The sequence below is a fragment of the Daphnia pulicaria genome, chromosome 5 (assembly GCF_021234035.1).
Source record: "Daphnia pulicaria isolate SC F1-1A chromosome 5, SC_F0-13Bv2, whole genome shotgun sequence".
NCBI classification, from domain to species: Eukaryota; Metazoa; Arthropoda; class Branchiopoda; order Diplostraca; family Daphniidae; genus Daphnia; species Daphnia pulicaria.
The window spans coordinates 6,442,151-6,454,859 of record NC_060917.1 but is presented as its reverse complement, the minus strand read 5'-3'; the positions used below and the strand labels follow the sequence as shown (position 1 = coordinate 6,454,859).

General features: G+C 42.9%; 2 protein-coding genes across 2 annotated transcripts; one reads left to right on the top strand and one right to left on the bottom strand.

The window, feature by feature from the left end:
• The first annotated feature begins 1,471 nt into the window (after nucleotides 1–1,471).
• Nucleotides 1,472–4,262, top strand: LOC124340495 (spidroin-2-like). The gene is made up of 3 exons (XM_046793039.1): nucleotides 1,472–1,610; nucleotides 1,686–2,165; nucleotides 2,246–4,262. Exons 1-3 carry the CDS (start codon nucleotides 1,596–1,598, stop codon nucleotides 3,992–3,994), a joined length of 2,244 nt encoding a protein of 747 aa, XP_046648995.1. The 5' UTR covers nucleotides 1,472–1,595; the 3' UTR covers nucleotides 3,995–4,262.
• Nucleotides 4,263–4,289: 27 nt separating this feature from the next.
• On the bottom strand, nucleotides 4,290–5,532 carry LOC124340551. Its single transcript, XM_046793142.1, has 2 exons — nucleotides 5,336–5,532; nucleotides 4,290–5,275 (listed from the first exon to the last, which is right to left on the bottom strand). Exons 1-2 carry the CDS (start codon nucleotides 5,339–5,341, stop codon nucleotides 4,526–4,528), a joined length of 756 nt encoding a protein of 251 aa, XP_046649098.1. The 5' UTR covers nucleotides 5,342–5,532; the 3' UTR covers nucleotides 4,290–4,525.
• Between the last annotated feature and the right edge of the window lie 7,177 nt (nucleotides 5,533–12,709).

The window sequence follows — 12,709 nt, the reverse complement described above, 5'->3', positions numbered from 1 at the left end:
TTTTCTCTTCTTCTTCTTATTGTGACGGGAAAAAGAAACAATCGTCCAAAAAAGTTGCGTGTCGAAAAAAGGCAGAACAAACATCACTAAGAAATGGCCATCCAGGAATGGGCTGGGGTTCGTGCTGACGATTGTTATATAGCGGCGCTGCCAAACCTTTTCAACAATATATAACGACCGATATAAAACCGACGTAATAGTCGATCTGCACAACACACATCTAAATATAGCGTAATGGCTTGCTGCTGTTGTGTATCGGGTCATTATCCACGTTGTGTGTGTGTACTTGGAACCAGAGTGAATCAAACGAGTGAATGGGCTTATAACATATCGCCAGCGATATATAAAAGTTGGGTAGCCAAAAAAAGGCGGGCCGCAAATAACGAAAAATTAATACACGGAATGATGATGATTGTAAAACACACACACACCAACAAAGTTACATCAACAACAAGTTTCTCTATCGCTTCGTGTGATGATGCAGTAATAACGAGATATGGAAAAAAAAGGCTCTGGAGCGGAAATACGAACGGATGCAGCAATTCGATTCGAAAGTTGTTGATGAAATATCATCAAACCAATCAAGAATTCAGTTGACAATCTAGGCAAAAAATGAAGGTGAAATTCATATGGTCGAAATTCTAATTCAATGCCAACCCATATGCGCTCTCGTTATTTTTAAATCAAAAAGTATAGCACATAATAGGATGAGGTCATCTTTGCTCACGCTCGGATAATTATCATTCCAAGACAAACAATGTCTAAAGTAAGCCTATATACACGTATAAGAGTATCAGTCGCTTGCTGATTAAAAGAATCACAACTAATGAAGATAATCACACCCTCTGGATGAAAGTGAATCAGGTCCGTCCTCTGGTATAATTTACCCCACATTTTTTGGCACTGGGATGAAGGCCAGCATCGCATCGTTGTACAGGTAAAATTGTGAACGAACGAATTTCTCTTCTAAAAAAGAACAACATTTTTGCTAGCTCCTACGACACATCGTGCTGCTGTTGTACACACATCATCCCCCTCTCTCTCTCCCGCATCATGTCTATAACCTCACGCGCTAATGCTGGGCCCAACCAAGACTCTTTTTTTTACGTAACATGAGAGATGCTGATAGGTGGCCCATCAGATGAGATATCCGATGGAGAGAGAGAGGAGAGAAATATAAGTTTGCTGATGCTATTATGTCTTTGGATGCGCGATCATTATCGTGACCTTACTTTCCCTTTGCACTCATTTCAAACTGAGCGCCTCTCACACTTTGTGTGTGCCACTACACTACACTCGCAGCAGCAGCTCTTTTTTCTTTTCTGGTTGGATGTTGTTGGAGCGGGAATATAGAAAAGAAGTGAGAGGCGGGAGCGAGAGACGCCCACCCACTGCTCATTCCAGGTGATACACAACGACGGCCGGAGAGATGAGCTTTGCTTATACTCTCTCCGCGCTGGTATATAAACTCGAAAATGTAACGAAATTCTACACAGAACCACATTCAGTCACTCACCTGCATTCACGTAGTCTCTTTTTACTCCAGAAAAAAAATTAACTTTTGAATTAAACATTTTTTAAGTGAATTTGACTTGATGCTGAAAATGAAGGTGATTTCATTTTCTAATAAAATTATTATTGTACAACTAATTTGACGATAATTAAATTCTTTGAATAACGAAAAGGTATCCGGACTCGTTTTGGCCATTTGTTTGGCGGTGGTCGTCAAGTCTCAATTAATCGATTACGACGAATTGGCCGGTGATTACGGACTGCGTAAATTATCCAAGAAATTTCAACGTTCCACTCAGACTGGAGGCTACCAACAACAGCAAACGGCCGGCAATTCAGGCTACAACAACCAACAACAACAACCGGGAAATTACGGACAGCAGCAACAGCAGAGCAGCGGAGCAACAGGTTACCCGCAACAACAACAGGCAACAACACCAGCAGCACCAGCAAATTATCAACAACCCCAACAATCCTCTACAGGAGGTTATCAACAACCCCAACAGGCTCCTGCTGGAGGTTATCAACAAGCGGCCAATTCCGGATACCAACAAGAGAATCAGAAAGCATCCGCCGGATCCTACCAGAACGAGAAACCTGCCGCCGCTTACGGTAAGGACAACGGAGCCAGCAGCAACTCTTACGACACCAAGGTAAGCCCCAATCATTTGAATTGTAATAATAATAATAACTGAATGAATTTATAAGTAAATGATGTGAATTGTGGCGGAAGGAAAAGGGAATGCCGTACGATTTCTCCTGGGCCGTCAAAGATGAGCCGAGCAACAACGACTACGCCCATCAAGAGAAAAGCGACGGCCAAGTCGTCACCGGATCTTATCGAGTTTTGCTTCCGGATGGACGCACTCAGATCGTCACGTATCGAGTCGAGGGAGACAGCGGATTCGTGGCTCAAGTCAAATACGAAGGCGAAGCCAAACCCTATGTTCCTCCGGCTAAAACCAACAACAACAACAATTACGATTCCGCCGCTTCCGGAACTACTGGCTACCAACAGCAACAAGGATCTACTTCCGGTGGATCATCTTATGGCAGCTCTTCTTCCGGCTACGGCACTCAACAAGGAACAGCTTCAGCTTCATACGGACAAGTACCAACGCAGTCAGCAGCCGGATCTTCTTCCCAGGGATCCTACGACGCTGTTCAGAAACCGGCAACAAGCGTCTACGTGCCTCCAGCTGCCCAGCCACAATCCAGCAACAATTACGGAGCGGCTGGTGGTGCCGCTGCTGCTGGGAGTGGTGGGTATGGATCTACCAGCCAATCGGCCGAATACCAACAACAGCAACAACCAGCATCCAGCAGCTATGGAGCTGCTGCTCCTACAAACGGCCAGAATAGTTACGGGTCATCCTCCCAGCAAGGAGGATCGGCTTATGGAAACAGTGGCAATGCCCAGCAGAAACCTTCCGACAGTTACTTGCCTCCTCCACCTCCTCCTGCAGCCGCTGCTTATTCGGCTGGATCATCGGCCAGCTACGGAGGTCAACAGTCTTCTTCTTCATCCAATTACGGCGATGCTGCAGCACCTGCCCAGCAAGGATCATCTTACGAACAGAATAAGCCCAGCGACAGTTACCTGCCACCCCCACCAGCCCCTGCTGCTAACGCTTATCCTTCAGCCAGTGCTGGACAAGGATCTGCCGGCAACTACGGAGCTGCTCCCCAACAACAATCTTCATCGTACGGATCGACGCAATCATCAGCTGCTGCTTCTTACGAGAAACCCAGCGACAGCTACTTACCCCCACCTGCTGCTGCCACTTCAGCAAGTGCTGGACAAGGATCTGCCAATTACGGAGTTCAATCTTCGGCTTCATACCAAGAGCCCAGCAGCAGTTATTTGCCTCCTCCTCCTCCTTCTCCTGTCTACCAGCAGCAAGCGTCTGCCCAGCAGCAAGCGACGCCGGCCTATCAAAGCAACAGCGCCCAGACACCGGCAGACACTTACCTGCCACCCACTGCCACCTATCAATCAGCTGCTGGCCCAACAGCCTCCAATTACGGAGCCGCTCAACAACCCGGGTACAACCAACCGTCCGCAATCAGCAAACCATCCGATAGTTACCTGCCACCGACGGCCGTTTTCCAGCAATCGGCCGCTTCCGCAGGATCGTATTCCATGAGCCAAGGAAACGGTTACAGCAGCCGACAAGGATTGGCCGGCAGCACGGAAGAAACGACGACGTACAGCAGCAGCATTGCCGACGGCCAGTTGTTTCACGGCGATTACCACCAGAAAGTGGCGTCGTCTACAACAACAGCGTCGTATGGCGAAGCGGCGTCCACTTTCTACAATCAGCAAGGATTTGCTTCATCGGGAACCAACGGCCCCGCCGCTTCTTCTTCTTCTTCCACCGCCAATTATCCAGCAGGTAACGCCCTTGGCGCTTCAACGGCCAATAGTTACAACCGAGCTCGGTCTGTCGTCTATTCTCCTGTAGGATGGCGTTTATTTTAACTCCTTTAAGTGCCTTTATCCAAAAAGATATAAAAATTAGAAAGCCAATCGCCATTCGGCCATTCGGGAATAACATCCCATTTATTAGTACTTTTTAGCTTAATCAATAACAAATGGCTTAGTAATATTTACATTTAATAATAGTAATAATTAATCATCGTCTCTATATTTCCCGATGCTGCTGTTTCATCCCCACTCAATTTATGTATACGTACTATCAAATTACTATGGAAAATAATACACTTGTGCTCAGCATTTTTACAAATAATACCAATCGGCAGTCTGTCTATTCATTTCACTCTTTTAGAATATCGTATGGTCAGACAAAATGGTTGAAAGTAAAAGTATACTCACCCACATATACAAGAAACTATACCAAGAATATGAGCAGTGAAATTTATTATACCTTTACTCTGACAGCCAAGAAACACAAGAAGAGTCCAAGAACAATCAGCTGATCGCGATCATTGCTAAACAGCATTAGCCAAGGGCATGATTCGATAACTTCCAACACAAATACATTATACAAGATTAAATGCTAGGCAAGTCTCTAGCTTCTTCCGGCCCATAATAATGATTCGGTTGGTAATAACGAGGATCGGGGCCAAAGGATCGCGCTCGCCATGAAGAAGGTCTCAAATAAAAAGGAATGATGGATTGGTGACGCTCAAAAGTGATTGACGATTCAGTGGTTAAAGTGTCCGGCTGCTGGGTGGTGGTGATGTCATCCGGAATAGTTGTGGCTTCCACTTTTATTAATTCATCCACTTGTTCCAATGGCGTTGTGATTTCTTCAGCTGGTGTAGTCGATTGGTGAGTCAATTCTTCGTCGTCAAATAGATCGGTCGTGGCATCAGTACTAGTGTCATCACTTTCAATTGTTACTGCTGATGCCTCTTCTTCAATAGGTTCTGCCAGCTCAGCTGATAAGGTCAATGGTGAAATGACTTTAGAATAGCGATCCTGAATAATTGGTTGAGGAGGACCATGGAATTGATACTCGTAAACTACACCAGGACGAACGTACAGCGAGGGACGGTACCAGTACGGAGTAGGACCGCTCACTGCTAATGATGAAGTAGTGGCATAATAGGGCTTGCTGGTCGTTTGATAAGAATAAGCGGATTGCTGGGAAAAGAATGTCATCGGATAGTGATGATACGTCGGTTTCCTTATTGGCTGATTATTGTAGTCTGCTTCGTTATTCCTGTTGTCTGCATGGTTATAGTTGTAGTGAGATCTGGCTGATGATATTACCAACGACACAACCAGCAACAACGTCTATGAAATAGCCCAACGAATTAATAATAAACAGTTAAAGTTAACAATTGGTAAATTTACCTTCATGGTGACGATCTTGGTTCAATTCTAACAGTTTGTAAAAGAGTTCCAGAGTGGACAGTTGGAGAACAATCACTGGTACAACTTGCTACAACCGAGTAGCGTCTTATATACATTAATGTAGCAAAGGTCATCGATTCCGCTTTACGTCCGGCCTTCCGTCACGGCCAAATGATCCGCGTCGTCCTTCCCCTCTATATAATTCCTTTTTATTTACCTCATCACCTCGAGTTTATAGCAGCCGAATTATTGAAATGAAATGATCATCTACTTGTACATTTAGATCGCAAAGCGGAACTGTGTTGGCAAGGCCGTGCGTATAAATTCCGGTTGTTTCTTCCGACGGATATTGCAATAGATAAATAGGCAGCAGCAGCTGCAGCTGCGGTCGCTGTTGTTGTGACATGATTTCGATATCGACTTTGCAACAGAGAAAACGTTGAGGAGATTGACGTAGAGAGAAAGTCGTATGGGTCCAGCACGTTTTCTCTTGTCCAAATTGACTTTACACGCGTCGGCCGTATAGACTTGTGAAGAAAATGAATTGAATGGCAAGGAAGATGCTCTAGAAAACGGCCTTCACAATCGACTAGTTGGAGAAGAAGAAGAGAGAGTGACGCGCATCTTTTCTCCCATGTCTTTGACGGGTAGACAATGGAAACCCATCAGTGGATATTCTTTGCGACAAACGGCATTAAATTAAAAGCGCATCGCCATTTGTTGGTAAACAGAAAATGGCGTGTGTAATCCGCAAGAATGATGTAATTACTGAAAAGACCATGAAGAGGACCCATTCACTTTTTTTTTTTAGTTTCGGTTCTTTTCCTAATTTTGTCGACGTAATTTACGATTGATATAATATCTGTCGCCGATATTTTTATGGCGTGGGTAGCCAAGCGCAGATCCTCCGCTGCTACTACCGACGCAAAACCGGAGGCTATATAGTGAAAGTGATGTAATAAGCTTTGAGATCTAGGTCAAACGTCGTCTTCATTTTTCAACAAAAACAGCCGGAACCATAATCGCTCGTTTATTTTCCATAAAATTTTTTCTTCCATCCACAAATCCATCACAACGAGTCGAAGTAAGGCGAAATTTAAATATTGAAAAGGTGATGAATCATTTTCTTTTTTTGAATTTTTAATGAAAAAAGAAAACACGACGAGCAAGGTTACACGGATGATGTCATCGCCGCAACTGACTTGTCCATCACAAACAACGAGTATTGATAGAGATGTGCATCGTCATTATTTCGTGCTGTCGATTTTCGGCTCAGCGTAAAATATGAATCGCTCATACAACCGACCGTGAAATTTCCCCCCTTTTTTTCGAGCATTTATTGAAGCTTTGAAAGTAGAACAACCTTCAGATTGTGAATAGAGTCGACAAATCAAATAGATGCGGCCCATGTTCCGGTTGAATTATACCATTCGATGAGATGGAATTAAGTCGTTAACTGACCGCCAAACCGTTTACAATTTGAAAGATGACACGACAAGAATAAAAAACTATTGAAATAACAATTTGCACCCATTCTAATCCCTGATTTATATTCCAAAAATGTTCTGACGAAATTTGAATGAGAAAAGTATTTCGCTCTAAAGAAGAATTTACAACCCAAAGTTTGAGAAACACGAAATTCAATTACAAAAGAAGAACAGCAGTTTTAGACGTGCCGATACACATGTCTGAACAAGCGAACCCAACGACACAGTTTCGAACGTGCTGTCTTGATAATGTTTACGTACCCGATTTCCGATGCGGCCAGTGGAATATTGCGAACAACAATCAAAGGGTAGTCGAATCCAGAAGCCAACTCAGTCCAATCGATTTTTTTTTTATTACGCTGGCGTTGTAGTAAGATTGCGACGTACGTGCTTGAAGTTTGGCAAAGCCACTTGATTTCGCTAGCCTACTGTTTCGCTGTGGAGTTTTCTGTTTCGTTTCTTGCCTTGACTTGAAATTGTTTTGCCTTCACTATGGTTGTTTTTCCTTCACTATTTTTTTTTCCTTTTCTAGAGTTCTTTAGCTTTTTTTAAAGTATGTTTTGCCTACTCTAAAGTTCGTTTGCCTTCTCTTTTTATTTTGCCTTTTCCACAGTTCGTTTGCCTTCTGTAAGGTTTGGTTGCCTTTTGCAAATTTTTTGTTACCTTCTGTAAATTGTTTTGGCCTTCTATGTAGAGTTCGGTTGCCTTCTCTAAAGTTCGTTTTCCTTCTCTCAACTCATCTGACCTTCTCTAGAGTTTGTTTGCCTTCTCCGAAATGTGTTTGCCTTCTCTAGAGTTCGTTTGCCTTCTCTAAAGTTCGTTTGTCTTCTCTAACGTTTGTTTGCCTTCTGTAGAGTTCGCTACCCTTCTGTACATTTTTTTTTCTTTCCTTGTTTTTAGCCTTCTCTAAAGTTTGATTGCCTTCTTCATAATTCGTTTGCCTTCTGCAAACGAATTTTGCCTTCTCTACACTGTTTTTTGGGCCTTTCCTAGAGTTTGTTTGCCTTTTTCATAATTCGTTTGCCATCTGTAAACTTTTTTTGGCCTTCTCGAAACTTGTTTGCGCCTTCTCTAGAGTTTGTTTGCCTTCCGTAAGGTTTGCTTGCCTTTTGCAAAATTTTTTGTTATCTTTTCTAAAAATTTTGTTTTTGACCTTCTTTAGTTTGTTATGGCCTTCTCTAAATTGTTTTTCACCTTCGTTAGAGTACTTTTGCCTGTTGTAAAGTTCTTTAGCCTTGACTGTAGTTCTTTTGCCTTCTGTAGACTACATGTGCCTTCTGTAGAGTTCCTGAAACTTTCCTTCATCTCATTTGCATGTCTTCTGGGCCTTTTCTAAATATAACGACCTTGTGACAAGTTTCCCCATTTCCGCAACTCACAATTCCCCTTTTCTTTAAGGTTTTTTTTGGTTTTTTTTTTCTGCCTCGCTTTGCGTTTTTCTTTATGGCCTTCCCTTCTCCTGTTTCATTTCGTGAGCGCCGCTGTCTTTTCCTCCATTTCATTCCCTTCTCTCTACAGTCGTTTGCCTTTTCTTATTGATAAAGTTGACCTTTTTTTTTCCCTTAGAGGGTGGATTGCAAAGTTGAGGTGGACGCGTTCACGTTTAAGGCAACATGTACCTTTTCATTCTTTTCCCAACACTGCATTACCTTCTCCCTTTATTTCATTCCCTTCTTTACAACCTCGTTTGCCTTCTCTTATTGATAGACTTGACTTTTCTTTTTCCCTTAGGGAGTGGATTGCAAAGTTGAGGTGGACGCGTTGTAACCTTCTCGCTGCCTTGTTCTAGTCCAATTTTCCTTTTGCTTCTCTTACTGCTATTGCCTTCTCCCGTATTGCATTCTTTTCTCTCATCATCTCTCGTTCCTTCTCCTCAATTCTCTTTTCTCCTTTTTGTTTTCCTTCATCCATCCATTCCCTTCACTTCAACTCTGTCGCCCTTCTATTTCACTCTTTGCACCTACTTCTTTGACAGTTTCGGCCCTTCACTTTGTGAGGGGTGGCAAAACTTCAAGCACCGACGCCGCAACGCCTCTACATACCAATGCAACGCGCCACCATGTAAAAATGCCGCAAACAGTTCCGCGAAACTTGGCCAAGAGATCTTGCAGTGTGCACGGCGAAACGCAGGGAAAAATTCGGTCTCTCAGTCGAAAGTTACATTTACTCAACATCCAAAGGAGTAGTCTTTGCTTTAGATGAGGCACACGTGAAAAAGCACACACAAACCCGGTAAATGAAATAAACATATGTATTAATTAGTTACTTTGGCGCCAACTCGAACCAAATAACATTCACTTGCCGCGCATCTCAATGTCTGTCGTGATATTCCATATTTCAATACTACTAGCGAACCGGATGCGCGTCCAGGGCCGGTCTTTAATTGGCATACTGTAAATTAAGCCATTCGTGCAAAATTCCCTTACCGATTACTCCTTCCTTAACGGCGACCATCTCGCCCGCAATCAAAATCCTTTTTTGAAAGGTTATTTCATTGCCGTGATATTCCATAAATGTAGTAAAACAAAAACATCAAGTAAAGAAAAAAAAAGCTAAATGAGAAAAAGAAAATAAATAAGAAAAAAAAAGAAATAAAACAATAGCTTGCATTTATTTGAAATCCAACTCGCCATTTCATAACCGTTCATGATGCAGTGGTTAGCAAACACAATCACAGAGTATTTGCCGCGCACTCCACCCCGTCGTGTGCACGGGGCCATGATTCAAACCCAGCATTCGTCAACACATTAAATAGACGGCACTGAAATTGCCAATGAATAAATCCTACCCCACCCTTTTCCCACTTCACCCCAGATAGGTGTGTGTGTGTGTGTGTGTGTGTGTGTGTGTGTGTGTGTGTGTGTGTGTGTGCGACAATCCTGAGCCACCGTGTAGAATTGATGCCCCAAGTAATGTTAACCATTGTTGGTAGATTTTCGTCACATCGACCGAGGTCAGACGTAGCCTCGGGTGTCTTTGACCTTTTCCGCACGTAGAAATCGGTCGTCCAATGGCAACGTGCGCGCAACGACACATGAAACCAAACAGGAAAAAAAAAACACACAAAAATCCACCCCACCCCCCTTTCCCCCTCCTTCCCCCCCCCACCCCCCAAAACCCCCTTCCCTTGTATAAACAAACCCAGCCATTCTCGATTTCAATGAAATGTTACTTACAATCTAGAGTTTACCATCAAGGACAAGGAGATACCGTGACATAAACTCATCGAGTCCAATGATTCTTGAATCGTGCATCGACTACCTCACGTAGCACGGTCAACTCTATGACGGGTACCACCTTCGAAACGTTAACTGAATTTCGAGAGATATCAAACTTAAACAAATGCCCAACATTTCCTGCAACTTTGAAATCTAAACAATTTGAAATCTATTCCATCTCCAATGTTCACACACTACAAAAATGTCGACAGCAACCTGAAATTACGCGCACAACACGTGCGCATAACATACGACAAGTTACGTCTACAAGTCATCCCATTCCTTTTGTTATTTAAAATTACAATAACCATGATGTGACAAGAAATAAAATTAACGTAGTTAAAAATTCCAAAGCAATGTCAAACAATACATAACGTGGCAGCCGGTCATCAACGTTAACCAATTCAAAAATTTACCCTAGACAAACCGCAAAGAGATCCGCCGTACAAGCTACAACCCTCTACAATTGTGCACTACACCGTATACATAAATGAGCGCTTTTCATCTTTCAATCAACGCAGTTACTTTTTGGAAGTTGCCTTGTCAAGTTCAGTTGTCTTTTTCCTTCTACTAACAATCCGTATAACTTATCCAGCAACGTGTGTGACAATCTCTCCATTGCAACAAACACACATTGTTTCTTTCCAAGTCGTCCATGAGCTTAAACTCAAAGAACGGACATAGTGTTATTCAATTAGCCGATCTACGAGCAATATATTTTCTGAGATGTAAATTCAGCTATTCACTGCTTCACTTGCTTCTAAAAACATACACAATTTCTCTACTGTAGTTGATTAAAACTATAACATTTTTAATTGTTATTGGTTTTTTTTTTCAACTCTCTACAGAGTTGTTGCATATGGTGAAAACAGTCAATGAACTACATCAACGTTTCACGCACAAGACATTCGAAACGCATTGATCCACTACAGTCATTCCAAGGACCTTCCACAATCTCCATCAAAATCCATCTTCAACGTTGCGTGCAGGTTGGCTGGTTCGTAAACCAAGTTTCGGGTGACGAGCTGAAAGTCAGCCGCTTCACTTATTTGAAGCCGTCACTATTTGCGGCAAATCAAGCTGGCTTCGTCACGGCATTCCAACGTCCGCAGCAAAACAATATCAAATGGCTGACAAACGTCAACTACCCATAAGATTAGATCTGCAACAAAACAAAAAAAATTGTTTAAGAACGTCTTGTGCTGACGCTCCTTCCACCCGGGCCTCCATCGCCAGTTCGGTGAAACCTTTGAATAAACAATGACTCATTCTCTGCTACAAATCATTGCACACCAGTCATCCCAGTCAAATTTCAAGAAAACACGATAGTAGCTCACTACCAGTTCCGGACGGCAATAACGTTTGCTATCGAGATGCTGTATTTCAGGAATTTCAATCTAACTCAAAAATCAAAGGAACAATCATCAACTGGTGAGTGCATTTGAATACCAACTACAGCAAGAAAACTGGGAATAGTGTTTAACGCTTGAAACTACGAGTTATACCGGCGCTAGTCTACCAATTTGGATCTCTTATCAAGCCAGATAACTGTTATTGGAAACTCGGTATAGTGCGCAACTAACATGCGATGCCAACAAAACGTTTTCTACACGTCACCAGTACCTGTTACAGTTTCTCAAAAAACGGGAAAAACCAATCAAAAAAAATACCCCATTCCTCGTCTGGTGCTGGAACGGTCTTCAAGGTGTCTTGGTCCAACCTGACTTTCACCTACTTTGCGCCATCTCTCACCGAATTCCGACTCGTTGTACGGTGCCAGTGACCGAGTGTGTGCTTCAAATGTGACATTTGTCGTCGCCATTCTTCGGAATCATGCCGGCCATCGACACTTTTGACTACATCGCAATCAGCGTCCACGACCAAAGAGGGATCCACACTTCAACACTACGATGCGTTGTTTGCCTTGTCCTTTCTCGTTCACAGCATTCGTGCTATTGTTGCGTTGAAAAAAAAAAGGCATTGCAGTTGTCGTTTTGGGACAATTCCCAATAGTTTTCCTAGTGTTTCTGTACCCCGCTTTGGCTGCCGCTTCGAAATTCAACGACCACAGCACTAGCGAAAGAACATTTCTAACCACTAGAGTTGACTACACCAAAGGCGGCTTGCACGTCAGTTTCGAGCGTTTTGTGAAAAGAGTGTCCACACTGGCGTCGGCAATAGAGATCGCACGACTGGTTTGCACTTACGACGACTATTTCAGGCTTAGTTGGCGGGTCTTGGAGCCACCTTCGTTTTCGTTCTCTCCCGACTGCGTCTTACTTACACACATGCAACCGAGGCATGCGTAGTAAAAACTTTTATTGCCAACATGTTTCTAAATCACTCAACACTACACGTTCCTGTCGCCGTTTTAAATACAGCTATCAAACCCTATGCAACGGCTTTTCATTTCCCACCACCACTCGGCTACATTTCCAAACACGGAGCCATCAATACTTTCACGTGCAAGCCGCCACACTGCGTGATGCAATGCATTTCGGCGATCCAAAAAAAAAAAAAAAAGAAATAGCCAAACATACATGTACGTAAATCGTTGGTATTCTTCGAAATTTTACAGTGTTGTCATCAGTGAAAGTTAAAAATTTGTTTCGTCTCTTACATAAAAAGAAAATTTTCCAATAACTAAACATAAAAATGTTTCCAGCACA

What these genes read in the sequence shown, in the direction of transcription:
- LOC124340495 (XM_046793039.1), top strand. An exon ending in GCAACTCTTACGACACCAAG is followed by an intron (nt 2,166 to 2,245) that starts GTAAGCCCCAAT and finishes TTGTGGCGGAAG; the next exon opens with GAAAAGGGAATGCCGTACGA.